At 36.4% G+C, this 27,945-nt stretch overlaps 2 protein-coding genes across 4 annotated transcripts in view; both read right to left on the bottom strand.

The window, feature by feature from the left end:
• The window catches only part of ANO5 (anoctamin 5), a 109,892-nt gene that overhangs the window by 43,855 nt on the left and 38,092 nt on the right, over positions 1-27,945 (bottom strand). For 2 of the 3 annotated variants that reach the window (XM_027578723.2, XM_027578724.2), the window contains 5 exons: positions 25,193-25,306; positions 20,949-21,017; positions 19,619-19,897; positions 15,053-15,166; positions 12,846-12,961 (listed from right to left, as the gene is read on the bottom strand). In XM_027578723.2, the coding sequence (XP_027434524.1) occupies positions 12,846-12,961; positions 15,053-15,166; positions 19,619-19,897; positions 20,949-21,017; positions 25,193-25,306 (692 nt within the window). Of the gene's footprint in view, positions 1-12,845; positions 12,962-15,052; positions 15,167-19,618; positions 19,898-20,948; positions 21,018-25,192; positions 25,307-26,682; positions 26,717-27,945 lie in introns of those variants that run through there. The other variant, XM_027578725.2, reaches the window with a different exon arrangement.
• LOC113914023 (40S ribosomal protein S6-like) lies at positions 62-10,973 on the bottom strand. Its single transcript, XM_035722812.1, has 2 exons — positions 10,174-10,973; positions 62-72 (listed from the first exon to the last, which is right to left on the bottom strand). Exon 1 carries the CDS (start codon positions 10,952-10,954, stop codon positions 10,205-10,207), a length of 750 nt encoding a protein of 249 aa, XP_035578705.1. The 5' UTR covers positions 10,955-10,973; the 3' UTR covers positions 62-72; positions 10,174-10,204.

The following is a 27,945-nucleotide window of genomic DNA, read 5'->3' as shown; positions in this document are numbered from 1 at the left end:
AGTCCCGGGATCAAGTCCCACATCGGGCTTCCTGCTCAGCAGGGAGTCTGCTTCTCCCTCTGACGCTCTTCCCTCTCATGCTTTCTATCTCTCATTCTCTCTCTCTCTCAAATAAATAAAATCTTAAAAAAAAATTACAAAACCAATCATTTTTTGAAGTGAAGATATTAATATTACTGCTATAGATTTAACCTAAAAATTCTTTGGGAATTCAAAAAGAAACCAGATATTTCAATAACCTTAATTTTAAAGAACTACCTTTTCCTCCCTTTTAAATTTCAAGAATCTTACTCCTTGAGAATTAAAAAAAAAGTCTTCAAGAACTCCAGATCTTTAATTAGTATTAAAAAATTCTTTAAAAGAGAAATTCTCAGATAAGCATTTATTATATATGGAATCATAGAAATTATTTTACTAAACTTTCAATTTGGGAAGCTTAACAATCACAGATTAACAACTAAACCATCTCTTGCAAATGTAAAATGCAAATGACATATCTCAGATTTGTATTATGGCAAAAATGTACACAGTATTGAAATAACATTTAAGATGTTAAATTATCTCATTATTCATAACAAAGAAAATGAGACAACTTTAATAATATGAGATACTCTATAAAGACCCAAATATAAAGAGAATCTTTCTTTTGAGTATTGATTTTTACAAAAATGAGCCTTATATGCATACCTACGGCATTTCTTAATCTGCCCATTTTACTTACTAGACTTTGAACCCATCTGTGGCCCCATAGCATCTAAACAGCACATTGACAGGTAAGAGACATTCATTAATATTGTTTGTGAGACCTGATGAGAAGGCATTGGTCTAATTTTGTATTTCCAAGACTTAGTCTGAGCCACAGCAAATAATCAAAAGAATGATGATATAATTGAGCTGAGTATGGGCTTGAGGAATGAGTAAACAAATGCAAACATTTAATTAAAAGGGGTTCATTTTTAGCGTGAATTTATGGCATCTGAGACACTGAGCTGTTACATTTAATAGCATTTGAATAACACCATTATATTCAATATAAATGTTTATTCTAAGCTATTTACTATATAGGCATATATTAAGTATTAAACCACTCAGAATAGGTGATATCAAAAGAAAAATAGAGAGAGCTCTTAAATTGGAAAGAAAAAATAAGATCAGAGGGCATATAACACTGAAGACTGATAAACCAATGATGGCAACCTCAGTATTCCTTTTTCTTTAAAAATAAAATCTAATATGACAAAATGATCGGTACCCAAAAGACGGCAAAACTATTTACAAATGTTTGAACATGAAACTGAAGTTTGGTGTAGAGGTAACATGAACTATGTGAAATCTCAGAAATCAGACTCCTAAATTCTAAATCTCTTTCTAGCCATCCCAAGGCATCCTGTCTTCCTTTTTTTTTTTTGTTGAAATTTTCCATATCGAATCATCCACTAAATGAAATAAATTTTGTTATAAAAATCTTTTTCTAATCCATAGTTGCCTCTCTTTCCTATTACCAATATCTTGCATGTGACCGTCAATACCTATTCCTGAAAATTTTTAATAGCCTCCTTGCTTCCCTGACCTCAGTCTTGCATCCATCCCTCAACTATCTTCCTTATTTCCAATGAGGTGATGGTTCTAAAGCAAAAACTGAACCATGTCCTTTTCCTGCTTCAAAAGGTTTTTATCCCTTCTTTTAGCAGTGTTCGGCATGATGTTGCTGATAAACATTCAAGTCTCGCCTTCTTCTACTCCTACATGACGAACTAAATAAATGCCCAGTGTTCTTCCTCAGCCCAGTGCTCTACACTACGTTTTCCTGCCTGAGACATTCTTACCTAACTTGTTTACTTTGGAACTTACTACTTATCTTTCAAGACACAGCTCAAGAATAAGTGCTGTGAAACTTTCCCTGAGCTTGTCACAAAAGTAGGTGCTTTTTCATCCATGCTCTGTTCTTTCGGGAGTATCGCTCTGTTATAATTATTATGCATTTGGGTGTCTTCCTGTGAATATATTCATAACCATCAAAACCACGTATCTGATTACCTACTCTCTTTTTAAGGATGTTTTTTATTTTTATCATCTTGCTATCAAGTGCTACCAAGTCTCTAAAACTTTTCCTAAAACCATAAAATCAACAAGGAAAAGAAATAGAAGCACATTCAATACAGGCTTTCAGCATCATGACAGAGAATACCATGATCTTCAAATTAACTATAAGAAAAAAACCCAGTTCCAAGAGAGGACCTGCCACCTGTTGTCACAAATCTGAGGTACCAGAGAGCAAGGAAGAAGATGCTTAAGAAGTTCCAGTAAAAAAAAAAAATGTAAAGCAGGGTACAGACATTAAACAAATACAGACAAAATAACCGCCAGGGGGAGAGAAAGATGTAATTAAATGTCATAATACTGAACACATTTTGGGATAGGGTAATTCATAGCACTGGCCAAAAGGCAGGGATCTGAAAATAAGCAGGACTGGAAGCCTCAGAGAAGCAACACTTGCAGGGGAAGAGTCAGATGTAAATGGTGGTACTCCTTAAAGGTGTGGCAGGAAAGAGAAAGAAGAAAATAAGAGGGATCCTGTAGATCCTAGACAATAACCACACACCATCACCCATAAAAGAAACTACATGGAATAGTAAAGGGCTAGATGCTTGAAACACTGTGAGTTAGAATCAAATAGACAAAAGCAGACCATATCTATACAAAACTATATTAGAAAAACCAACGATGTGGGGCACCTGGGTGGCTCAGTCAGTTAAGCGGCTGCCTTCAGCTCAGGTCATGATCCCAGGGTCCTGGGATTAAGCCCCGCATTGGGGTCCCTGCTTGGCAGAGAGCCTGCTTCTCCCTCTCCCTCTGTCTGCCACTCTGCCTACTTATGCTCTCTCTCTATCTCTGTTAAATAAACAAATAAAAATCTTAAAAAAAAAAGAAAAAGAAAAACCAACGATATTAAACAAATAATTTCAGCTAATGAATATTCTCCCAAAGAACATAATAAATAGTGGAATAAAGCACTACAAACTGAATTAAATTTTCTCAAATAAATAATTGAAAACATAAGAAAATACCAGAAATATATAAACAATAAGTGTGGGAATTGGAATAAATAAAACAAGGGGTGAAAGAACTCCATAAAGAGAGGAAAAAGAAAAATTGCAAAAGGTTGTATCAGAATTGATGCTGAAATTATGAGGTATTCAAAAGGGAGAATAAAGGGACAATTAAGTGAAAATCTATAAAAGACAGTAAGAAAAACAGGAAACCTATCAGAAAAATGAAAATGACATGGAGAAGTAAAAAGAGTCTCAGAGAAATTGTTTGATATAAAGGCAGACAAAAAAAGACCAATATACATATAAGTGGAGTCCAAAGAAAACAAAAACACTGGAAAAAAGCTGATATTTTAAAACTATAATCCAAGAACACTTTCCAGAAGAAAAAAAAACAAAAACAAAAACAGAAGCTATGCATTGAAAGGATCCAGTAGGAACCAGGAAAAACTGACTTAGAGCAATCACCTCCAAAACATAATGTGTTAAAACAATCAGATTTTAAAACAAACGAGCAAGCAAACAAAACTCTTGGAGCTTCCTAGCAAAATGAGAAAGTAATGTTCAAGGACAAAATAATTTTCTACTCATGAGGACACACTGGAGGCATTTCCACAAGGCAAGGACACCCACTATCTCTACTACTATTTAATATTGTTCCGGAATTACTAGCCAATGCAACTGAACAAAAGAAAATAACTGAAGACCTAAGAATTGGTAAAGAAAAAAGTAAACTATTTCTATTTAAAAATGACAGGGTGGGACACCTGGGTGGCACAGTCAGTTAAGTAACCAACTCTTGGTTTCAGCTCAGGTCGTCATCTCAGGGTCATGACTCACATCAGGCTCCTTGCTCAGTGTGGAGTCTGCTTGTGTTTCTCTCTCCCTCTGCCCCTTCTACTCATGCATGTGCTCTCTCTCTCTCTCTCTCAAATAAATAAATAAATCTTTTTTAAAAATAATAAATAAATAAATAAGACATGGTAATATACCTAGATAACCTTAAAGAATCAATGAAAAAACTAATTCAGTGAAGAATTCATCAAGGTGTCAGAATATAAAATTAAGATGCAAAAATCAATAGCATTCAGTATATAAATAAAAACAAGTTAGAAGATAGATTATGAGAATAAATAATTTATAATAGCAACAAAAAATATAAAATACCTAGCATTAAACCTAAGAAATTTGCCTAACCTATACAAAGAAAAATCTACAAGACTCCTGAAAAACACAAAAGTAGGCTTGAACAAAGACAATATCTTTTCCTTGACATGCCTTCTCCTTGATTAGGATGACTGAATTATCATCAAACTATCAGGTCTATCTGAGTTAATTTGTAAATTTAATGTGATCCCCATATAAATACCAACATTCTGTTTTTTAGTAAAGAGCTAGCCAAGTTGATACTAAAGTTTATATGGAAGAATAAATATGTAGAATGTACAAGGAAACACTGAGAGTAAAACCTATGATGAAGTATTAGCCCAACCAGATTTTAAAACATACTACATAGTACTACATGGTAAAACATACTGTAGCAAAGGTGCTATAATGAAAACAGCCTGGTACTGATACATGAGAAGCTAGTTAGATCAAAGGAATAAAACAGAACATCTAGAAAGAAACTCCATTACATTAGGAAATCTAGTTTAAGATAAAGGTATTACCACAAATCACTGAGACATCAATAAACTTCTTAATAAATGGTATTGGGACAAGGAGATAAAAGTAGATCCACTCCTCACATGATATGTAAGAAAAATTCTAAATGGATCAGGAATCTAAACACAAAAAATGAAACTATGCAAGTAAAAGAAAATGTAGGAGAATTCCTCTATAATTTGTGTGTACAAAAAAGGTATTGTCTGGGCTCCTGGATGGCTCAGTCGTTTCATGTCTACCTTCGGCTCAGGTCATGATCCCAGGGTCCTGGGATCGAGCCCCACATCAGGCTCCCTGCTCAGCAGGGAGTCTGCTTCTCCCTCTGACCCTCACCTCACTTGTGCTCTCTCTCTCTCTCTCAAATAAATAAATAAAATCTTAAAAAACAAAGCATTGTCACTAAAAATCCAAAAGCAATAAAAATTTTGATAAAGTTGACTTCATACAAAATAAGAAAATACTTCTACATAGCAAAAACCAAACAAACAAATAAAAACAAAACCCATAAACAAAGTCAAAATGCAAATGACAAACTTAGAGAAAATATTAGGAATACGTATTATAGATAAAGGGTTATAAAACCTCAGTATATAAAAAACTTAAAAACACTAAAAAAGAAGGCAAAAATTCTAAAGAAAAATGGACAAAAGGTATGAATATACAATTCATTAAAAAGCTACAAAAATGTCCCTTACCATACTAAAAGATGTTCAATTTCTTGCATATTAAGGGAAATACAAATTAAAACTACACTAAAATACCATTTCTCACCCATCAGCTAGCAAGAATTAGAAAACTTGACAGTGCACTCTGCACTCTCATACATTGTTCGTGGGAATTCCATATAGTCCAATCCCACTGAGAGGGAATTTGGCAATTTTTTAAATTTTATTTATCTGTTTGTTTGTTTGTTTTTAAAATTATGTTAGTCACCATATAGTACTGCATTGCACGGAGCACTGGGTGTTACACGCAAACAATGAATCATGGAACACTACATCAAAAACTAATGATGTACCGTATGGTGAATTCGGCACATTTTAACACAACTACATATGCACTTACCCTGCAACCCAACAATCTCACACATACGGATTTACCTTGAAGATACTCCCAACAATATGCCCAAGGACACATAATGGTGTACCATAAAGCAGAAAAATGAATGACGATGTCTCCATGAATTCATGCATTGATCTTCAGGATATACTGTTAAGTGAAAATAGCAAAGTGCTGAAGAGTCTATATAAAATGCCACTTTTGTTTAACAAGGAGAAATTTTAGAGAATACATATATCTGCTTCTTTTGATAAAGATAAATCAGGAAACAATGAAGTTGACAAGCTATAAGGGATAAAGAATGAAAGAAGAGGGCAAGAAATGGGTGAAAGTTATCTGGGAAGGAGTGCCACTTCCCTCGGTTTTAACTAATATTGAAAACAAACTGAAATAAGCCTTATTATGCCAGGAACGAAAAGGGCAGAGTTTTGGGGAGGAAAAAGGAGGAATGTTAGAAAGACATGGGATCCAGTTCCAAGGGCTTTGGCGAAAGAATGATGAGGGACAACTAGTAAATGTGGAACGAGTGCTGCAGTTGGAAACTCATTTTGCAACCAAAACAGTGAATACTGGTTCAGTTGAAAATCATTCTGTACGCTAAGTCTAGGGAGAAACTGTAATGAGTAACACAACTTCCCACGGATTGTTTATTACTAGGAGGGTAAAAACAGTGGAGAAGTCAAACAAATTCTTAACTGGATAATCAAAATCAATATAAAAAATAAGGGGCTTATGGAAGCAAGGGGAAAATAATATATAGAGCTGTCAAACAGGTTCACACTTTGACTGGATGCTCAAAATTATCATCAACAACCTGGTGCTGCCCCAAGCTGAAAGTCAACCCAGAAGATGGTGTCCGTGGCTGGTGCTGCTATCTCTAACGTCACAGGAGGGGGCCTGTGCGGCTGGGACCCAGGTCTCTGAGGAGGAGGTATGGCAAGCTGGTGGGCTATCTCAGAACAGATATGGGCTTGGATCTGCAAGTGTTGGCAAAACTGTAAACAGCATTCAGTCACAGCAATAGGAATGCACGGCCACAGCCAGGAAAGAATTGTTGGGGAAATGCTCACAGGAAGCAAACAGGAAACACATAAAAAAAACAATAGAAACAAACCCTTTTTTCCTCCTCCCATCTTTCGGTCTCCTTGGTGCTTCTTGCTGGCAGAGCCCAGCAGTGAGCTAACTGGCAAAGCATACTGGTGATATTCAGAGTTCCAGCCTCAATTTCACAAAGCAGATTATAGAAAGGTGGGCTGCAGCTGAGGAACAATAGCTTAATGACTGGTATATAAATGAGATCACATTAAGTGTTAATCTAGGAATCCACATCCAATTGCCACTTCCTACTTGCACAACTGCAGGCCTTGACCCCCATCTCCTGCGTCATTTCCTTCCAGGCATCCTGGGGAGTCCCCAGACATGCCTCACCTATACTAGGAATATCTTTGGGGAACAGCTTTCTTTTTTTTTCTTTTTTTAAAGATGTTATTTATTTATTTGACAGAGAGAGAGAGACAGTGAGAGAGGGAACACAAGCAGGGGAGTGGGAGAGGGAGAAGCAGGCTTCCTGCCGAGCAGGGAGCCTGATGCAGGGCTCGATCCCAGGACCCTGGGATCGTGACATGAGCCGAAGGCAGACGCTTAACCAACTGAGCCATCCAGGTGCCCCTGGGGAACAGCTTTCAACACTTTGTCCAGGTCACTGTGTAAGGACTGCAGCTCCTCCAAGCCAATGGTGTTCATTTCTCCAAGAAGGAATTACCCCTTCCCCCTCTGAGTTTCTTCACTAAACCCATCTCACCATCTATCCCAGAAAGTTAATCCTCTAAGAGGAGTGGGGTTTTTGTTTTGTTTTGTTTTGTTTTCTATACAAATTGATTGGGGTGTAATTCATATATAATAAAATATACCTAAGTGTATAATTTGTTAAGTTCAAATGCATGCACTCTCGTAACTAAGTAAGAGACAGGCGAGGTTAGGTAGGGGGTTACATGACCAGGCTCACAGAAATCCCAGATGTGTTGGAGCACCTGGGTGGCTCAGTCAGTTAAGTGTCTGCCTTCAGCTCAGGTCATGATCTCAGGGTCCTGGGATGGAGCCCCACATCGGCTCCCTGCTCAGTGGGGAGTCTGCTTCTCTCTCTCCCTCTGCCTCCTGCCTCATGCTCTCTCTTGCTCTCAAACAAATAAAATCTTAAAAAAAAAAAAAAAGAAATTCCAGATGTGGAAAAAATGTTATATACAAGATATTAACTAGAGAGAAGAAAACATAACAAATCCACTTTGTTTGTTCTAAATATAGACAAGATATTTTCATAATATTTACAAATCTACGTTGTTTTTCTTAAATGTTACAGACAAGATATTTGCCAAGTTCCCTGGTCAGTTTTTTATAAAAGACCGACCATAAAAGCCCTCAGTTGCAACCCATTCGGAACCCCTGACTAGAGAGCTTCCCTTTCTGTTCTCAACTTCCCTTAATAAACTCTCAGTTCACCCTATTTTCCATTTATCCTTCAACTCTATGAGACAAGAACCCCGCAATCCTGCAACCCTGCAATATAACCACCACCACAATCAACCTATACAGAGCATTTCCATCATCTCAAAAAGTTCCCTTGAGACCCTTGCGGTTAACCCCTTCCCCAATAACAAGATCTGGGCAACTACTATTTTAATTTATATCCCTATAGTTTCGCCTTTTCCAGAATAATGTTTTATAAATGAAAACATAGGACTATGCAAGCTTTTGTGGCCTGCTTCTTTTCCTTAGCAAAATGCTTTGAAGATTCATCCTTTGACGTTGCATTTATCAGTAATTTATCTCAGAGAAAAATATCCATTGTCTGAATACATGATAGTTTGTTTATCCATTTATCAATTGATGGACCTTTGGGTTGCTTCCAGGTTTTTCTTATGAGTTAAGCTATGAACATTCAAATAATGGTGTTTTTGTGGACATATGCTTCATTTTTCCTGGGTAAAGACTTAGTAGGGGAATTGCTGGGTCATAAAAAAGTGTATATTTGGGGTGCCTGGGTCGCTCAGTCGTTAAGGGTCTGCCTTCGGTTCAGGTCAGGATCCCAGAGTCCTGGGATCGAGCCCCACATTGGGCTCCCTGCTCCACGGGAAGCCTGCTTCTCCCTCTCCCACTCCCCCTGCTTGTGTTTCCTCTCTCTCTGTCTCTCTCTCTGTCAAATAAATAAATAAAATCTTTAAAAAAAAGGTGCATATTTAACTTGATAAGAAACTGTAAAATTCTTTATAGAATTTCTCCACCATTTTGCATCCCAACAGCACTTAGAGATTTCAAGCTGCTCCACACCCCTGTCAGCACTCACTGCTCTCAATCTTTTAGATTTTAGCTATAATAGTGGGTGGTGTAGTAGCATCTCAATGACAGACATTTTAATTTTTATTCCTCTAGTGGATATAGATGCTATGTATTTTTTGATTACTAACTGGCCATCCATAAATACTTTCTTTGCTGAAGTATCTGTTATAATCTTTTGTCCATTTTTAATGATTTTGTCTTACTATTGAATTGTAAGAGTTCCTTAAAATATTCTAAATGTCCTTTGTCCATATGTGTGTTGCCAGTATTTTCTCCAGCCTGTGGTTTGCCTTTTTATTTTTACAACAGTGTCTTTTAAAGAGCAGACTTTATTATTATGAAGTCAAATTTATATATTTTTAAATTGTACTTTTTGTGTCTTTCCTGAAAAGTCCATGCCAAACCCAAGGCCATACAAATTTTTCTGCTAAACATTCTTCTAGAAGCTTTATAGGTTTAGCCATTACACTAAGTTCCCTGATCCATTTCAAGCTAGTTTAAATTTCTGTATAGGAAAGAATCAAGATTCATGTTCTGCATATGGATTTCTGTTTGTTCTAACATCATTTGTTTAAAGGACTATTCTTTCCCCACTGAATGACCAGGTACCTTTGTTGAAAATCAATTGACTATATATGTGTGGATCTACTACTTCTGTACTCTCCTTTTATTAAAGTCTCCATTTGTTCATAATTTCATATATATAGAAAAAGTTGCAAGAATAATTTAGATAACTTCCATATACTCTTTAATTCTTTTATTGCAAAAATATTGTTCCATTTGTACTTTCTCTCTCTTCATATAACTCCCTCTCTTCATATATATATATATATATGAAGATAGAGATATAAATATAGATGTAGATATCTTTTGATGAGCCATTTGAAAGTAAGTTGGTTGAAAATGTCATGGTCCTTTATCCCTAAATACTTCACTGTCTGTTCCTAGAAAAAGAATATTATCTTACATAAACACTAAAAAGAAACCCTAGGGATAATAGTTGTTTTCTGTAGTTGCTACTTCTGTGATAACACAGTGTTTTCTTTTTTTTTTTTTTTTGATGTCTGATCGTATTTATTTGTCACTCATAGAAAATCTCATTTTTGACTGGACTCAGACTTAGAGGTAGAGGCTCTCAGAGAGGACAGCCTCCGTCTCTTGGCAATCTGTTCCTGGCGTTTTTCTTTGGCCTCCTTCATTCTCTTGGCCACAAGTTTAGCATATTCTGCAGCCTCTTCCTTATTTTTCTTAGTGCGCTGCTTCTTCAAAGCAATACGCCGCCGTTTGTGCTGGAGGACTCGTGGAGTAACAAGACGCTGAATCTTAGGCGCTTTGGTTCTAGGTTTCTTCCCTTCTTTGTTTAGGGGCTTTCTCACAACATACTGGCGGACATCATCTTCTTTAGAGAGATTGAAAAGTTTGCGGGTTCTGCTGGCTCTTTTGGGCCCCAGGCGACAAGGCACAGTAGTATCAGTGAGTCCAGGAATATCCTTCTCCCCTTTTTTTACAATGACCAAGTTGAGAACGCTGAGATCGGCATCCACAATGCAACCCCGAACGGATTTGCGCTTTCTCTCTCCAGTCCGCCTTGGTCTATAGCAGGAATGCCCCTTACTCAGCAGCAGGCGGACACGACCATGGGTCAAGACACCCTGCTTCATGGGGAAGCCCTGTTTGTCATTGCCACCACTGATTCGGACCACATAACCCTTCCATTCTTCACCCAGAGCATCAGCAGCAACTTCTGTGGCCATACGCTTCTCATAAAATGTACGAAGTTTGCGTTCATCATCCACTTCAATGAGTTTCTGGCAGCCAGTAGCTGGGAAAGAGATGTTCAGCTTCATCCTGAAGCAGCCTACCGCCTCCGAGGCGCCACGAAAAAGAGCCAGTGTTTTCTTTTTTGCCTTTTAAGTTAACTAAAAAATTTTTCACCTAAGTTATCAGTTCTTTACATTAAACTTGGGTTAAAATTTTACATTTATTTAAAAATATCATTTTACTATTGAAATGGAAAAGCAGTATAGCTTGCTATAAATGAGAACTTATTATAGTAAGAAGATGAAAAACTTTTAAAAGTTATTAAATTTATGCTAGGCACTGTCACCTGATTAAATATCTGAGTTTCCATTTTGTTGTAAAAGGAAATTTGCAAGGGCTCACAAAGTATTACAGATATAACCCCCACTGACCCCAGATGTAATGTGTTTGTATATACCCACGGTCAAAAATACAAATCGTTGGAGAATACTCATAGTAGAAACACCTGTTGATAGTTTAAAAACGTTAAATGAATACATACTTTCAATATATTTTGAGCAATATAAACTATGTAAACCTTCATTCTGATGACTATGCTTCTTTAAAAATATGCTATGAAAACATTCTCCAAGGGCCCAATTCTGCAAATGTCCTTAGCAGCAGGTTTGTAACAGTGAAAAATCTGGGACAGCCTGTTTTCTGACAGAAAAACAGATAAATGAATTTTGCAACATTTATAATATGGCACTCTGTGTTCTGTTAAAAAGCATGAGATAGATCTGTGTGTATTCACAGGAGGAGTATCAATAATATATTATTTAGTGCAAAAAGAAAATGACAGCAAAAAAGTAAATAAATATGCCATTGTTTTTTCTAAGGAAAAAATATGACTGTGTATGCATTTCATTATACATGCACAAAAAAATAGAACTGAATGGATATACCAAATCAAGGGCAATTACTTCTGCCAAGTTCGACAGAGTTAGAATTTCACTTAACATTTTGCAAGTCTCTTCACTATTTGAATTGTTAAATGACCATTATCCAAAACAATTAAAACATCTATCCAACAAAGAGTTCATATAATGATTTACAGAAAGTACCAGCTTATCTATGCTACCTGCCTTTCATTTATTCTTAAAAATCTCCACTTACTTGCCTTAAACAAAATCTTTGAGATAACTCTTCTACTGACTTGCGGGCATCAGCCTCATAAAAAGGATACTGTGATGCTGTGCAAGCATAGCATTACCAGCATAAACCCCCAAGTGAAACACCAGGTGTGTAGCAACAAGGGGTCTCATCTGATTGTTCCTTTACTGAAATCCTGGCACAAGTCTCCTGACATCCTGTATGTATGGGGCATTGTCAGGGTTCAAAGCAGGAACCTGCAATGGCAGGCTTCTTGCTTAGCCAATGAAACTGTCTAAAGAATTGAGGTCACGGAACACGTGCCTTCACAGATCTCTGAGATCTACACGCACGCACACACGCACGCACACAGACCTCTGTGCACAAGCTTTCTGCTAGTTTCTAAATCCCCGGACTCAGAAAAACAAAACTAATACGTATGAAGCTCTAAGTGCTAGCCCCTATGCTAAAAATATAGACATGTCTCATTTCATTATTAAACACCCCCTTAAGGAAAGCGCCATTGTTACTCCCATTTTACAGATGAGCTTCATAGAGGTTAAATAATTTGACCAAGTTTCTGTAGCCTCTAAGAGGAAGAACTTGGATCTGAACCCAGCCTACCTAAATACCAACTACCGAGCTACTTCTGCATGGTAGTTAAAGGTATTCTGGCAACAGCATTCTATTCGCAAATGAATGACTAAATGATAGTGTGGATACAAAACTGGGAAGATGTAACATGTTGTGGATGAAAACAGTGGTAAAAGAAAGGGAATGCGATGCCATCGTGAATAAAAATCACATCAAGTTTTAATCAGTTTGATACTATGTTAAGGAACTTACCTAACCAAATCTAAAGGCTGCTCCTTGTAAAAATAGGAAAACCGGGCCCAATTCTGGCAAAGTATGTACCTCTCGTTGACAGGATTGGGAGGTTCTGAAGGCTTCCAATACTGACCCTACAGATATTCAAAAAGAAAGTATTTCCTCAGTACTGTTTCATGCATTTCCCCCATTTTTACATACTGAGTTGCCTTATTAAATCCCTTCAGGAGGGCGCCTGGGTGGCTCAGTTGGTTAAGCGACTGCCTTCGGCTCAGGTCATGATCCTGGAGTCCTGAGATCAAGTCCCACATCGGGCTCCCTGCTGAGCAGGGAGTCTGCTTCTCCCTCTGACCCTCTTCCCTCTCGTGCTCTCTCTCTCTCATTCTCTCTCTCAAATAAATAAATAAAATCTTAAAAAAAAAAAAATCCCTTCGGGACATAGCAGAGTACTGTCTACACATGGTGGTTCAACACATTCTTTTAACTGTTTGCCCAGACAAGTGAACTGCCGAAGACAACATGAATAAATACCCAATTGAAAATTAAGCACATGTGAAAATCTCGATATAATAAGGTGTAAGATTTTATATCACCTAGATTCCAACTTTTTTCTTCTTCTGTAGCTAATCCTACTGAATCTTGAAAATTGAAATAAATTAAAAAGGCAGCCTATTTGGGTATCTTGAAAAATGATTCTTTAATGCACAGAAGGGAAAATCCAGTACCTAACCTTGCATTCAGGATAGAAAAAAAAAAGTAAAACTAACAGTAAGTTATAACTATCTCTCACAACAGCTAAGTACCACTCATCTTCTAGTGATCATAAATGACTCTGCTGGAAGGCTGGATGTACAGATTAAAGTTGCTGGTGACTGAGGATATTAATTTGGCTTAATGACCTGGTAATAGTAAGAAGAGAATTAATGCCCTAAAAACAAAACAAACCTCAAAATCTTCTAAAACGGAATGAGCCCTTTTGTGAAGAAAGACTGACAGAGAATGCATTGTATAGTGTTTATTAACCCACTATATATCTCTCTACCAAATGACCACGCCATTATATTGAATCTTTAATCCCCTATTAGTTCTTCTGCCAAATGTGCGTGGAGGGAGGCGGGGTTTGGGGAAGGAGGATGGTTTCTCTAACAACTGAAGTTAATTTCACCGGAATTGATACTCCTGTTAAAAACTGCCACCCATTTTGGAAGATTCTGCTGTACTCTATTTATAGAAAACATATCAAAGATAATCAACTAGACAGTAAGGAACAGACCTCGTTCATCAAAAAGCATCTCTCTGCACAGAGAAATCATTTGTGAAAGGAAGAGTCAAATCGATATGGCAAACTTCATTTTCTTATTTCAACATATTGCCATGGCCACCCCCAACCTTCGGCAATCACCACCCTGATCAGTCCCCAGCCATCTGGAGGCAAGACCCTCCACCAGCAAAAAGATTGCAACTCGCTGAAGGCTCAGAGGATGGTTAGCATTTTTTAGCAATAAAGTACTTTTTAATTAAGGTAAGTACCGTTTTTAGGCATAACCTATTGCACACTGAATAGATTACAGCTTAGTGTAAACAACTTCTATATGCAATGGGAAACCAAAAAAATTCAAATGAGACATGAAGTAAGCAGATGCCGTTGGAAAAATGGTGCCAATGGACTTCCATGACACAGGGTTGCCAGGAACCTTCAATTTGTAAAAAAAAAAAAACAAAAAACCCCAATACCTGCAATGTGCCATAAAGCAAGGCACAAGAAAAGGAGGTATGCATGTACTTAAAACCAATCATGTATCTAATGAACGAATACATAAATGCATATAACTTAAGCCAAAACTTCATAAATGAGAAAAGATCTGATGGGTTCAGATAGAAATTTCCAAATATTCTACTCTGCACTGTTTTTTGTTTTTTTTTTTTAATAAAACTGCTATTTTTCAATATGGGTTCTAAAGAAAATTCACATACAAATGTAATATTTTTTAAAAATAAATTTCCATTGAAACCACAGTGTAAAGTTAACTATGTGTTTCGGCATAGCTAGTAAATTTCTCAGCTGGGAACTAGGGAGTCTTTGGGGGATTTCCCCAACATGAGAAAGAATTAAGCAACCTGTCATAAAAAAGGAAGCAAAGGGAAGATTCTCTCTTCCAACAAGGCGACCTCTGAATGTCAGAGGGAAAATGGGCTCAGTATTTCAAAACCAAGCTTATACTTACATCATGGAGTGGATAGGCAGATGAGTAAGTATTAGAAGTTAGCAGTCTTTCAATTCCAAACTTTTTCTTCCCATCTTCTATGCCAAAAGGACACCGTGAGAGAATATAATAAACCTATGAGGTAAGCATCAGACACACATTTCAGAACTTTATGCTATCCACATTTTTTTCCCATCGCAATTTAACAATGTCCAACTTTGTCTGAATGTAGATACAGGCTCTGATTACAGAAGGAACCTTCCCTCTGTTGTTTGAGGGAAGATGTAGAGGGTGAGCTTGTATGGAGTTTGCAGGTAGTTTAGCTCCTGGGTATGGGAGCTGTCTATTGCCGTGGGGAGAGGCAGGAATGGATCATGATTTATTTTGCTTCTCCCGTCCCAAGCTCCTCTGGAAGTCTTGTGCCAAAATTCCTACAATCAGGCGTTCAAGTTGGGAGTGTAATATCACCACTAACAGTTCAGCTGTGGGAATATGGTATAGAATTGATACTTAGCTATGCTGATTACTTCAGTTACTCTGAGGATTTATACAGGGCCTCTTACTGACATCTGAATTTATTAACACAAGATTACCGTATCTCTACAACTACTTTGCATTCATCTATATCTTTGCATCAGTTTTTTCCTCCATATAATTTTGGCTTTGGTGTTCTCTGCTCTCATATTTCTGCCAGTTCAATACTATCTGCACTTTGTTTTCCAGCACCTTTTCAGAATTTCTGCTTTTCTGATGAATTTTCAGCACTGTTTTCAATCTATTTCCTTCCCCGCCCCCCTTCTCACATCTCCTAAGTTAAAGAATTGTTGGTTAGAGTGCTGGTTGTTCTCGAATCACCATTAGCTAATCTGGTTACTCATTTAAGTGAAGCTTACTATTTTATGTTGGTAAATATATCATAATTTATGAAAGCACTTTTAATTTTTACAAATAATATGATAGATATTAATTATTTTACATACTTTGGATTATTTCTTTAGGAAAGATTCACCAAAATTAGAACTCTGTCCTAGGGTATTAACAAAGTGGAAAATTTTACTCCACCAGATATTGAGACTTATTATGAAGCCATGGTAAAAAAAAAAAAAAAAAAAATACAGCACGGTATTGTCAAAAAAAAAAAAAAAACAAATCTGGACTTGGGAAAGACATTATATGAAAAGATTATTACAAGAGGGGGAGGGAAACTATTATAATAGGGAGCCCTGTGAACATCTGAAAAGTCAGGCAAAAAGAGACTTTTCTTTTTATTCATTCATTCATTCATTCATTCACTCATTCACTTATTCATTTGGGAGAGGCAAGCCAGGGTGAGGGAGTGTCCTTCTTTGCGGTAAGGAAGGGCTATTATACATGCCAGTGCTGGCTTGGGTTAAGGGTACATCAAAGTTTAGGTTCCTGTGGGAGGAAAGTTTAATGTTCAGTCAATTCAGCTAACAAATACTTTGTTTTGATGGATCAGTGGGGATAAATAGTTCAGCTAGCCATTTATCAGATCAAGAGTGAGAATATGGAGGGCCTATGTTTGACTCTTATTACTACAAACTAATTACAAAAGGGAGAAATTACAAGGCTAATTATAAATCTAAAAGAACTGAAATTTCCCTGGTGCCAAAAGGGAAAGAGACTTCCTCCCCGACCTCTCTGTTCTTAGAGCATTTCCTTTAGAGAGCTTGTAATTATAAACTCTTTCTCTATCCCTTTGAGACTTATGTAAATCCGTAGCAAAGCTAAATAAGCCTCTTGACAGTTTTACAACCCAGGAGTGTTTTCCTTAAGTTTTATAGGAGCCATCCCTTTTAAATGTAAACATCAAGCAAGATAGCATCCCCACCTCCCTGTTTCTATGGGAAAGTAGACTGGGCACCTGACTCCAACTTGTAACTACTTGTTTGGCATAGAGATATGAGAAGCTTAATTTTTTCTTGGTATAAAGACAACTACCATAGATAGACACTTCAATCGCCAGGCGAATTTAGGATGAACTATGTGGCAAGTGGTGCTGTCAAGTCAAACTGGGAGATGGGGGCAGTGGTTATCTATGAATACTCATAGGGGCTAGGGTGATCCTTTAAAGGAAGCAGTTCACCGGAACAAGGAGTGAGGGATTTCCTTAACGGTCCCTGTTTTCTAGGACTACAGAACTCAAGTAAAGTTCAACATTGTCAGTATCAATACAAAAGGAGACAAAAGATCAAAGCTGCAGTACTGGGCCCAGAAGTAGACCTATGAATATATAGAAACTTGAATTATGACAACGGTGGAACTGAAAAACAGTATGAAAAGTTGAATGTTTTTCAATAATTGCTACAAACTGAATGATGACCACACATATGGTGGGAAACTGCACCATGCACAAAAAATTACAGGTGGACGCTAGGTTTCAATGTGGAAAATAAAATAATACAACTTCAAAAAAAATAACATAGGAAATTGACGTCATGGTCATGGTGGTAGTTAAAAGATTAAGAGCATGATTCATAAAGAAAAGGCTTGAGAAACTGGACTACATTAAAATTAAAAACATCTGTTTAGCAAAAGAAGCCATTAAAAGAAAGAAAAAGGAAGCACAGGTAGGAAAAGATCAGTAACGTGTATGATAAACAAAGGGCTCATATGAGGAATATATCAATGATTTCTCCCAATCAACCAGGAAAGACCTAATTGAGAAACAGACAAGAGACTTTAGCAGGGACTTCACAAAAGTACCTATCTAAATAAGGAATAAAAGCATCCAAACACATATCAGAGAAATGCAAATTAAAACCATAATGACACACAAATAAATTTCAATACAAAGCAATGAAAATGAATGCACAAAAACTCATACAAGAGCTAAATCACCCAAATAAGTGTTGAACCAAAGAAGCCAGACTCAAAAGAATATATACTGCATGATTCCATTTTTATAAAATTTAAAAGTCAACTTCTGCTGAGGACAATGGGAACAGTAACTGGGAAGTTAGTAGGACTTCTGGAGGGTAAACAAGTTTTTCTCCTTGATGTGGGTGGCAGTTACATGGCTGTGTTTGCTTTGTGACGATTCAGTGAGCTGTTTGCTTGCAACCTGGGGGCCTACCTCTTTTCATATTATGCCACAATTAAAAAAGAAAGGAAAAGAAAGATTGGTAAATTCTAATGTCGAGAAAGATGTGGAACATGGAGCACTCATGGAGCATATGTTGTTACTAGGACTCAAATTAGTACATCTTTTTGTAAAGAGTGATAGTGCAATATAAAATTTTAAATGTGTGTGCCCTTAGATCCAGTAATTTTGTATCTGGTATCAATTTTGCAGAAAAATTTACATATACACTGAAATATGTAAATAACAGGTTGAAAACTACAGAATTGTTTGTAAATCAGAAAAGTTGGGAATAAACTCAATAGCTGTTGGAATTGGGAATATATATATATGCTAGATGTTATAAAATATACATCACGAGGCTCAAATGTCATGATGGTTGTGAAGATGCTTTGAGAAGTATGAAATTCAATACCGATGTAAGAGGCTCTTGGAATACTTTCAATGTGTACATACATAAACTTGAGTGTCCTGGATGAGGATAGGAAGGAAGGGATCTTCCACATTAATCTCCCAAAAAACTTCTTCAATAGAGCAAAAATAGTTCTGCTCCACTGAAGGAGGAAAAACTGCTGTTTTAAAGCTGACTTAATCTAAGGTATCCATACTCTTTAGACAGAACAAGTAAAGAGAAATGGATACTAATATTTCTATACCTGATCAAGTTCCTAATTTGCTCCTCCTGGTTCCCTGACCTTTTGTTAGCTACTTTTTAACATAACAAGTCTATCTAAAGTACTCTACAGTTTGTAAAGTGCTTCACACAGAGTCTTTCATTTGATTTTGACAATAATACCTAACACTTATTGAGCACCTAGTATATTCAGGTATCAAAGTCTTTCATACCTTAACTCACTTCATTCTCAGAGTAACCTATGAGGTAGACTTTATTCCTACCTTAACATGAGGAAGCAGTGGTAGGGGAAGCATGATTCTTTAGGAGAGAGGCTTTTAATGGGAAACGTAAAGATTCTAGGACTACAAATAGAGAGGAAATATTATTCAGGACTGAAAATGGTTTTAAATGAGAGGGAAAAGTTTTGAGGTTTCTCAAACGCTAGCTATATATAAAGAAATTTTAAAATTCCATTTTCATTTGGAATGACCAATATTCTTCCTGCTATGCAGTGTATTTATAAAACCAAACTCTAAGTTTATAAAACCACTTTACAAAGAACAAATAAAACCTAAGCCCTGGCTCTCAATTAAGAGCTTGTCTCAGTATTACATGAAGCCTCTATCTTAACTGTGTCCACACTGTCAAAGTTTTGTGTTTAAACAAGTTTGATAAGTTAGTAGGTGAACAGGTTTAAGTGGTCCAGGTGGACTTTTGAACCCACTCAATCCCACCAAATACTTATCAAAATGTATGCAGACACACTGTGCAGACATTGCATCACACATGTATACACACACATACACAAGCACACACAGACACATATACCACACTTGAAGGGATGTGACCAAAGGTCTTCTCTACCTACAATTCTGTTTCTTGATGAGGATGGAAAGAAGCTTGACTCGTCTTCAATGAGGAAGAGTTCCTGCCGATGTCTGGTGAATTGGGCAGTGAAATATTCAGGATGAGGGTGCCTCACATTCTTTGGGAGCTTCAGAGGCCCAAGCATATAGGGGATATTCTCAGCTGGAGGAATATCACTCTCCTTAATAGGCATTTTGATTCCCAACACTTCAGCGTAAGTAACTAGTACCTCCCAAGGGGCATGGATCTTGACAAAGTAAGTCCTTCCATCTTCAGAGTTCTGTAGAAAAAGGAGGCAAAATAACAGGAAGCATTATGATTTATTTGTTACCAAACTGATTAAAGAAACAAAGTTTTATAAAATCTCAAACAAACTAAAGATGTTACAGCAGTTTCAATTTATTGACATTTTTCAGCAAAACTTCTAGAGGAACAAATTCTCAGAATATATATCTATATATTACACTTACATATACATATATGTATATGTGTAAACGTGTGTATGTGTGTGTGTATGTGACAGAGACAAAGAAAGAATATACTAAAAAATATATTTCAGAGTCAATGTAAACTAGCCAAGAATCTACAGATACATATGTGATTGTGGGCAATCTCTTAAGTTATTAGTGACTAACCATGAGCTCAGAACTGTGCTTAGGATATATGAGGGATACATGCAAAGGATAAGACATACACACTCTTCTTACCCAGCTAGGTATGGCCTATACCTAGAAGAAGAGCTTTAATAGGAGTTCATGACACAGAAGAATGACCAAGTTATAGACTGTAACACATACTTATTAGTACAGTAAAAACAGTAAGTAAGAACTAGAGAATACTGGAGTTCCATGGACAAAGTGGGATCCGAAATAGGTCTTTAAAAACCATTTTGAAGGAAATTCTAGAAAACCAGTGGATGGTAAGAGATTTAAAAAAATAAATAAAAGAATTTGCCATATTCATGAGCAGAGAAAGTCATCTTGGCTTACATAGTGGGTTGTGCTATAAGACAGCCAGGTTAACTAGAGTGTCGGATTACAAGCAGCCTTCAAAATGAGAGATATGAAACAAGACCTGTGTCTTCACTTTCTTTGTACCCTGAATAGAATTATGTATGTCTATTTTTACAATGTTTAACTCATTATCTTATATTCAGAGCACTGACCTGCTTATTTACCAGGAAGACCACAGGCCCTACCATCTACATATCTGTAGCCAAAAAAACTACTGTATTGCTCCCAAACACAAAGTCTATTTGATCAAGGTCCATAGCAGAAGAAAACAATGCTTCAAACACCAAGACTCTGGTACAAATTAACACCTATACTTACCCTTTTGTCTTCAACTTCCAACTCAAGACCTGTTTTTCTGAGATTTTGTTCAAATTCTTTTCTCCTTTCCTATGGAAAAACAAATCAATAGAATTATGTAGAACACTTTTATTTGCCCAGTGATAAACAGACTTGTTATTCCAGATGGTCCTCTGTCCCTCCCATGGTTATACGCAAAAGTATTTTATGTATTACCCACATCTTAGCACCATGTCCTGCTATTCACCTGTGTTAAAATTCACAATATAACTATAAAAATCCAATATATCTAGGAATAATTCCAGGAAATGTGCAGGACCTCTATCTGTAAATATGTGCAAAACTTTACTAAATAACATTAAAAAAAAACTTGATTAACAGAGAGGCATATCGGGTGCCTGGGTGGCTCAGATGGTTAAGCGTCTGCCTTCAGCTCAGGTCATGATCCCAGGGTCCTGGGATCGAATCCCGCATCGGGCTCCCTGCTCCTTGGGAGCCTACTCCTCCCTCTGCCTCTCATGAATAAATAAATAAAATCTTAAAAAAAAAAAAACAGAGAGGCATATCATGCTTCTGGTTGGGAAGACTCAGTATGACAAATATATCAATATTCTTAAAAAGAAATGATGTATTTAATTCAATTTTAAGCCAAAATATCATTATGACTTTTTAACCTTGAAGAACAGAATAGCTTCACTTAGAAGAAAAATTAAATTAAAACGATCATTACTTGCGGGCTTCAAAACAATGCATTGATTGTTGAAAAATCCTTTGGCCTGCATTATAACTTAAGTGTGGAGAATTTTATAGTAACTGGCTTTATGATGATAATACAGAATGCTTACCTTTACATTGATAGGTCTACCTTGATATATCTTCAACTTTACAAAGAGTAAAAGATAGTTTAATGTGCTCTTTTTCTCCACTTGCAAAGTTTGCTACAGATGAGAAAAGGTCTATGATAGTGGTGCAAAGTTTCCTCTCCACTACCCCTTCCTAATTGCCCTTCTTTTATATTATCAGATTGAGGCAGACAGCAAACTTCCAGAAGACCAAAGAAAAAGGTGGGAGGTGGACAACGAAAAGGAGGAGGGGCATTCAAAATATTGTTATCAGAACTGAGAAAGCAAACGGCTCTTTTCATTCCAGTAACAAATGCTTTTGCAAGTTACATGGCTGCCAATTCTCTGAGGTCAACAAAAGTGAAGAACTAAAAGGACTGTTAGCCAATGGACCATTAAACACTCTTTTTATGATACATCACTATGATTTGGAGACAGAATTCAGGAGTACAAAAAAGATTAAAACTGCTTAAATGATAATCTTTCTATTCCAACCTACTTATTTATCTGAACAAGATGAATTTATACTAGCATATAAAAACAAGAGAGGAATATAGCTGAAGTTGAACCAACTCATTCTGGAAATAATCCTTGTTTGTCTATTAATAAAGAAAATATATTTAAAGTCCCTCTGTCCATCTCATTAACTGACGAACTGATGATGAGTTTATTTTTTTATGTTTGGTAACTGTCAAATTTTGTAACACAATCATGATGCTTTATCAATTATATACTTGTACAATTGTTTAAAAAACTCAAAACAGAAGAAAAAGTTTAAGGCTTAGACTGTTCTGGTTAAGGGAAATAAAAACATTTCAATGTGTATACATATATTTGTTGCAGCACACTTACAATTGAACAAACAAGAGACTCCCAAAGGTAAAATATTTACTTCGGGAAAAATTTAAGTGGGGAAAATGGGATGGAAATTTTAGATGAAGGAGAAAAATAAATGATGTAAAATTTCAAGTGTGGAAGAAGGATTTCTTCATAAACTCATTTTTTTAAATGAATAATGGTGGGTATCAAATTCCCATGATACTGAAGTTCTATGGATACATGCTAAAAAGTGGTTTAACTGGACCATTAGCAATACATTGTAAATTACATCCTTTGCAACTATTGAAATGTAGGATCAGTGACTGGAGATGGGGAAGACCTGTAGATACATCAGGATTTTAGGAGGGGCAGGGGATGTTCAGGAGCTCATTCTGGACATGGCAAGTCTGAGATGTCTATAAGACTTCCAAGCAGAGACACAAAATAGTCATGTGGAAGAGAAGAATGGACTGGAAGGTGAACTTTGGAATTAGCACAGATGTGGTTTTATAACTGTGAGACAGAATGTTTCATCAAAGAACTGCATACAGGCTGGGAAAAGAAGAGGATTATGGATTGGACCCTGAGGCACTACAATAATAAAGGATCAGGGAGAAGAAGAGATTGAGAAGGAACAACAAATGAAATAAGAGAAAAACCAAGAGGATATGGAGTTCTGGAATTCAAGTGAAGAACATACATACGAGAAGGAAATGAGAAACATGCTGCTAATAGGTCAAGTAAGATGTGGGTTGAGACTTGATCACTGGATTTATTTATACAAAAATGAGCAGAATGGTTGAGGTGATGGCCTGATGGGAATGGGTTTAAGAGAAAATGGGACAGAAAAGAATTTGAGAAAAGAAGAGTAGCTGGCAGGGAAACTGAGATCAAGTGAAGGTTTTTGTTCTTGGAGAGTGGAAAAATGGACTGAATAAGGAGGTGAAGCATGACTGCTGAGGCATGATTAACTTCACTCTGCTGAGGTCCACGGGCACAAACATGAGGTAAAATCTGTAAGTGAACTGCATGTCCTTCTTTCTGCCGGGTTCCGGTACACCGTCAGTGGAAAGGTGAGTTTAACTGCAGGTGCTGTTTTACCAAGGAAGCACAAGTGAGGGAGGGGCAGGGGTCTGAAGGCATAGGTAACAGAGTGATTACATTTGTTGACCATTAGAGTTAAGCTGGATCAGCATAGGAAAGCAGTGGAAAAGAACCAGCAGTGAAAAGGGGGTTAAGGTATTTGTATCTTATCTGGTCCTGCTAGAAGGAAGAGTATTGGTCCAAAATATTTGAGGAGGTCAGATAGTTAGATGCCTGCAATGAGATGATAAAGACTTGTAGTTATCAGTAATGACAAGTTCTAGGTAAGTGAATGGCTGATCCAGAGACTAAGATAAATGGAAAGGGGAGTTCAAGGAAGAAAGGGGGTAGGACGATAAAATACTCATCTGTGTTCCCTCCTACACTGTTGGTGATTAACATAACATAATAAAACAATATTAAAAAAATAGTTATTGTGTACTCATTGCAATAATCAATAACTTGAGAATATTGGTGGAAAGAATGAGAGTGAACCAGGAGCTCAAACTGTTGAGAAATAAAACAGAAGACCCAGAGAAAGATTAATGACAGCAACAAAGCAGGGCAATGATTAATCTGATTGGAGCTAAAGCTTGGGGAATTTTAGGGATGAGGAAGAACAGACTGTAATCAACAATTAGATGGGGGGAGGGCAGCCATTTACCAGAAAAAGGTCCTATGCGTGAAAATCAACCACCACCTGAGAGGACTCAGAGAAGGCAATGAACCTCAATGAAGAGCCCAGAGAAAAGGAAAATGATAACTGTGGGTGGATTTCAGGGGCCTGATGGTTGAGCTTCCAGGAGAAAAGGGTGGAAGAAAGGAATAGGGTCTTACAGGATAATATCTATTGTTCTTTATTTTTATTTTATATGATATTTATTTCCCATGTAAGTATGTTAGTAAATGTATATACATGCTTACATGTATGGATTCATTTATTAATTCACTATTTCAAATATCCAATATTTATTGAACAGCCACGATACTGCCACCGCTGTTTTAGGCATCTGGGTACACCGCAGTGAAAAAGACAAAGTCCTTGGTCTCATGAATCTAATTTATGGTGTTGGACACAGCAAACAAGTTAAACAATGAATACATATAAGTCAGAAAGAGATGTGTTATAATGAAAAGAAAACAGGATAAGGAATAGAGCATTATGTGAAGGCTATTTCAGACAGCATGGTTTAGCCATACATTTTCAAAATGAAAACTGCCTACAAAAAATAAATATATTCAGACATACCCCTCAAATTTTGGAGGTCACATTTAATGTTGTGGAGCTACATAAAAAATATACCAGTCATTTGGAAAAAGATAAAGAAGGTAGGGTTCAAAATAGTCCAAAAACACAAACTGACTTTACACATCCAATCCATTCTTAGATCTTCTCCCCTACTCTCAGCTTTCAGTAACATTTGAGAGGCCTCTGACTTTTACAATTCCATGGGAACAACCCTGCTGAATTATAGAAATTGCTTCTTTTAATGATTCCATTTCTCTCACCCAAGTACTTACCGCCTTTAATTCCGCTTCTTTCTTTATGTCATCAACATAGGAGAGCACAAAATCAATTTGCCTAATCCCATCTCGGAAGAAGATAGAATCTTTGCTTTGTTCATCTTTTTTAAACTGCAGAAGACATGAATGACACAGCTTTCACAGTTTTATTTTCAAGTGGCAAAAACATGAAAAGAATTAGCTAAAATTTGGTCTAATTTTTTTTCTCAGTCCTGAAATGGCAGGTGAAGACAAATCACCAGAGTTTTTATCAACAGATTATGTTTGTTTTAGAAAGTGAAATTCCATAAAGGAGATATATATACAAGAAAGACCCAAGATGAAGCTAAGCATTAACTACATGCATACACAACAAAAATGATGCAATTATACCAAAATGTAAAATGAATATATGTATACATTGATCCCAAAATGCATATTCAGAGGGAGACTTGTTATCTTCATTAAAGAACATACCAATTAGTCCAACAGATAATTCATGTTCACACATTACTTTGGGGGTGTAATTATAGACCAATTAATGCATCTCATAAGAAAATTAATTGATGACTCATGCTTATACTGTTTTCATAAAATCACCACTTTCTAATTCAACTTTGGAAGGGTTAAAATAAAATCAAGGTGCAGTTAAAAATGAGAAAGCAGGTAGCTTGCCAGCTGGTTTTACTACAAGTAAACGCTCATGCAGATCTCCTTTCAACACCAGTCCCTAAGTCAACCAGAATCCATCCTTTGTTTAGAATCTGTGTTATCAATTCTCTCAGTATAATAGTCAAACTGACAAATTCAATGTTCCCTTGTTCTATGGCTCAACAATTCCTTCCCTTTCAAAACCACAAAAACACTAGAGAGCTTCAAAAGAAGAGATCTCATGTTTGACTGATTTGGTCTTCCCCAAAGTTTATTTATAATATATAATATGTAATATTTGGAATAGCCCACATATAATACTTAGAATGATGGCAAACAGATAATGCAGTAGATGTCAGTGATCTCTCTCACCCTGTGATGCAGTTATAACTTAACATAGGCAATTTTCCAATTGCTTCAGCTAACCTGTGAATGGAGAACTGGGTGTTTTTTTACTTTTCATAACTGGTATTTATGTTAGTTTATGAGTTTTTGTTATGGTATTCTATGCTGTTTTTCACCCAAGGCAGGCCAGGGAGACCTCCCCTAAAAAGGAATGGATATAGATCAGTCAGGTATAAGACAAAAATTTCATGTCTGACCTGGTCTTTGAACAAAGTAACTGTATTTTATCTAAATGAAGGCAGAGCTGATGTGTCTTGGGAAGAACTAGCTCCCATTGTACAGGAGGAAATGAGTGGGAAAATAAAAAAACAAGATACACCCAGGGAGTCTAGACAGTCAGTATCAAAATATAGTAATTCAAATGTTATGTCTGAGTTCTCTGCACCCTAACAAAAGATGCATAATCATCTCCATTTTCCTAAAAGTAAGTAAAAGAAGCTGAGAAAACTTACTGTTATCATGTTACCTCTTGATTTATATAAATCACTACAGAAAGGAAAAGCAATCAAAACAAAAAAATCATTTGAGCTCTTGTAAATCATCATAACATTAAAATATTTTATGAAATCCACCAAAACTCATGGAAGCCAAACTGGAGCGGGGGGGGGGGGGGGGGCGGGGAAGGACTAATTGGACTAAATATAATCAAAGCAAAAAATTAGGTGAAAAAAGAAACCAATAATTCTTTTGTTCTTAGTTTGTGACAGCCGAAATTTGCATGGTAGAGATTATTTTTAAAACAATATATATTTACAAAAGTTTTTATTGTTTGGCAAGCTAAATCTAGGTCCACAGAGAAGTTCTAACAACAGAGGACGTACACATAGAAATCAACAAAAATCACACTCAGAGTATTTGACTATTAGGGAATAAACAAAGTAACTAGATGAATAGTGACTCTAATTTTTCTGAGTGTTCAGTCAAAATAGGTATATATACCTCCCTTCTGAAAGCCAAGTGCTACCTAGGAAAACCCAAACTTCCACCATGATGTCATGCTCTAATATTAACAGTAAAATGTTTAAAAATATGGAGAAATCACTGGTAACCTTGTCGATCACCATGAGGCACATGTCTTAGTACTGTTAACAAAAAACTGGTTGAAGCAAACTAGGGGAGAAAAGCCTGATAATTTTGTTACATATAACTGAAGGCTATTAAAAAACATCAGTCTTCTGTTTTGCTCAAGACATGACAATAAGATAATATCTTGCAATGTGTATATGTGTCTGTATTTATATTTGATTTGTTCTTAGAAATGCCAATTTATAATGAGGCAAACATCTGGGTGGCTTTTCTTTGAATGAGGTAATTGTTCTAAGGTTCATTGTCCAGGATCCCTGGTAGCTCATAAACTTCTAAAACTGTAGGCAAATTGTGTGTATGTGTGTGTATATGTATGTAATATATATATGTGTGTGTGTATACATATGTAGATACCAAATAGAAATATATATACTATATATACCAAATATAAATATTACAGTATATTAGTACATATAATACATATAAATATGTATGCACACCAAATATAATTATATATAATATATACATAAATTATATGTATATGAATAGACACACATATATATTTTTTAGAAAGAGGGTCCACAGTTCTAATCAGATCCAGAAACAATTAAGAATCACCATTCTAAAATCTCAGTTGCCTGGGGACTGGGAATCAGTGACAAACTCCCTCCAAATCACAGGTATACATT

This window comes from Zalophus californianus, chromosome 11 (genome assembly GCF_009762305.2).
Source record: "Zalophus californianus isolate mZalCal1 chromosome 11, mZalCal1.pri.v2, whole genome shotgun sequence".
Classification (NCBI taxonomy): domain Eukaryota; kingdom Metazoa; phylum Chordata; class Mammalia; order Carnivora; family Otariidae; genus Zalophus; species Zalophus californianus.
Note: the sequence above shows the minus strand (reverse complement) of the source record. Positions and strands in the feature narration are given on the sequence as shown.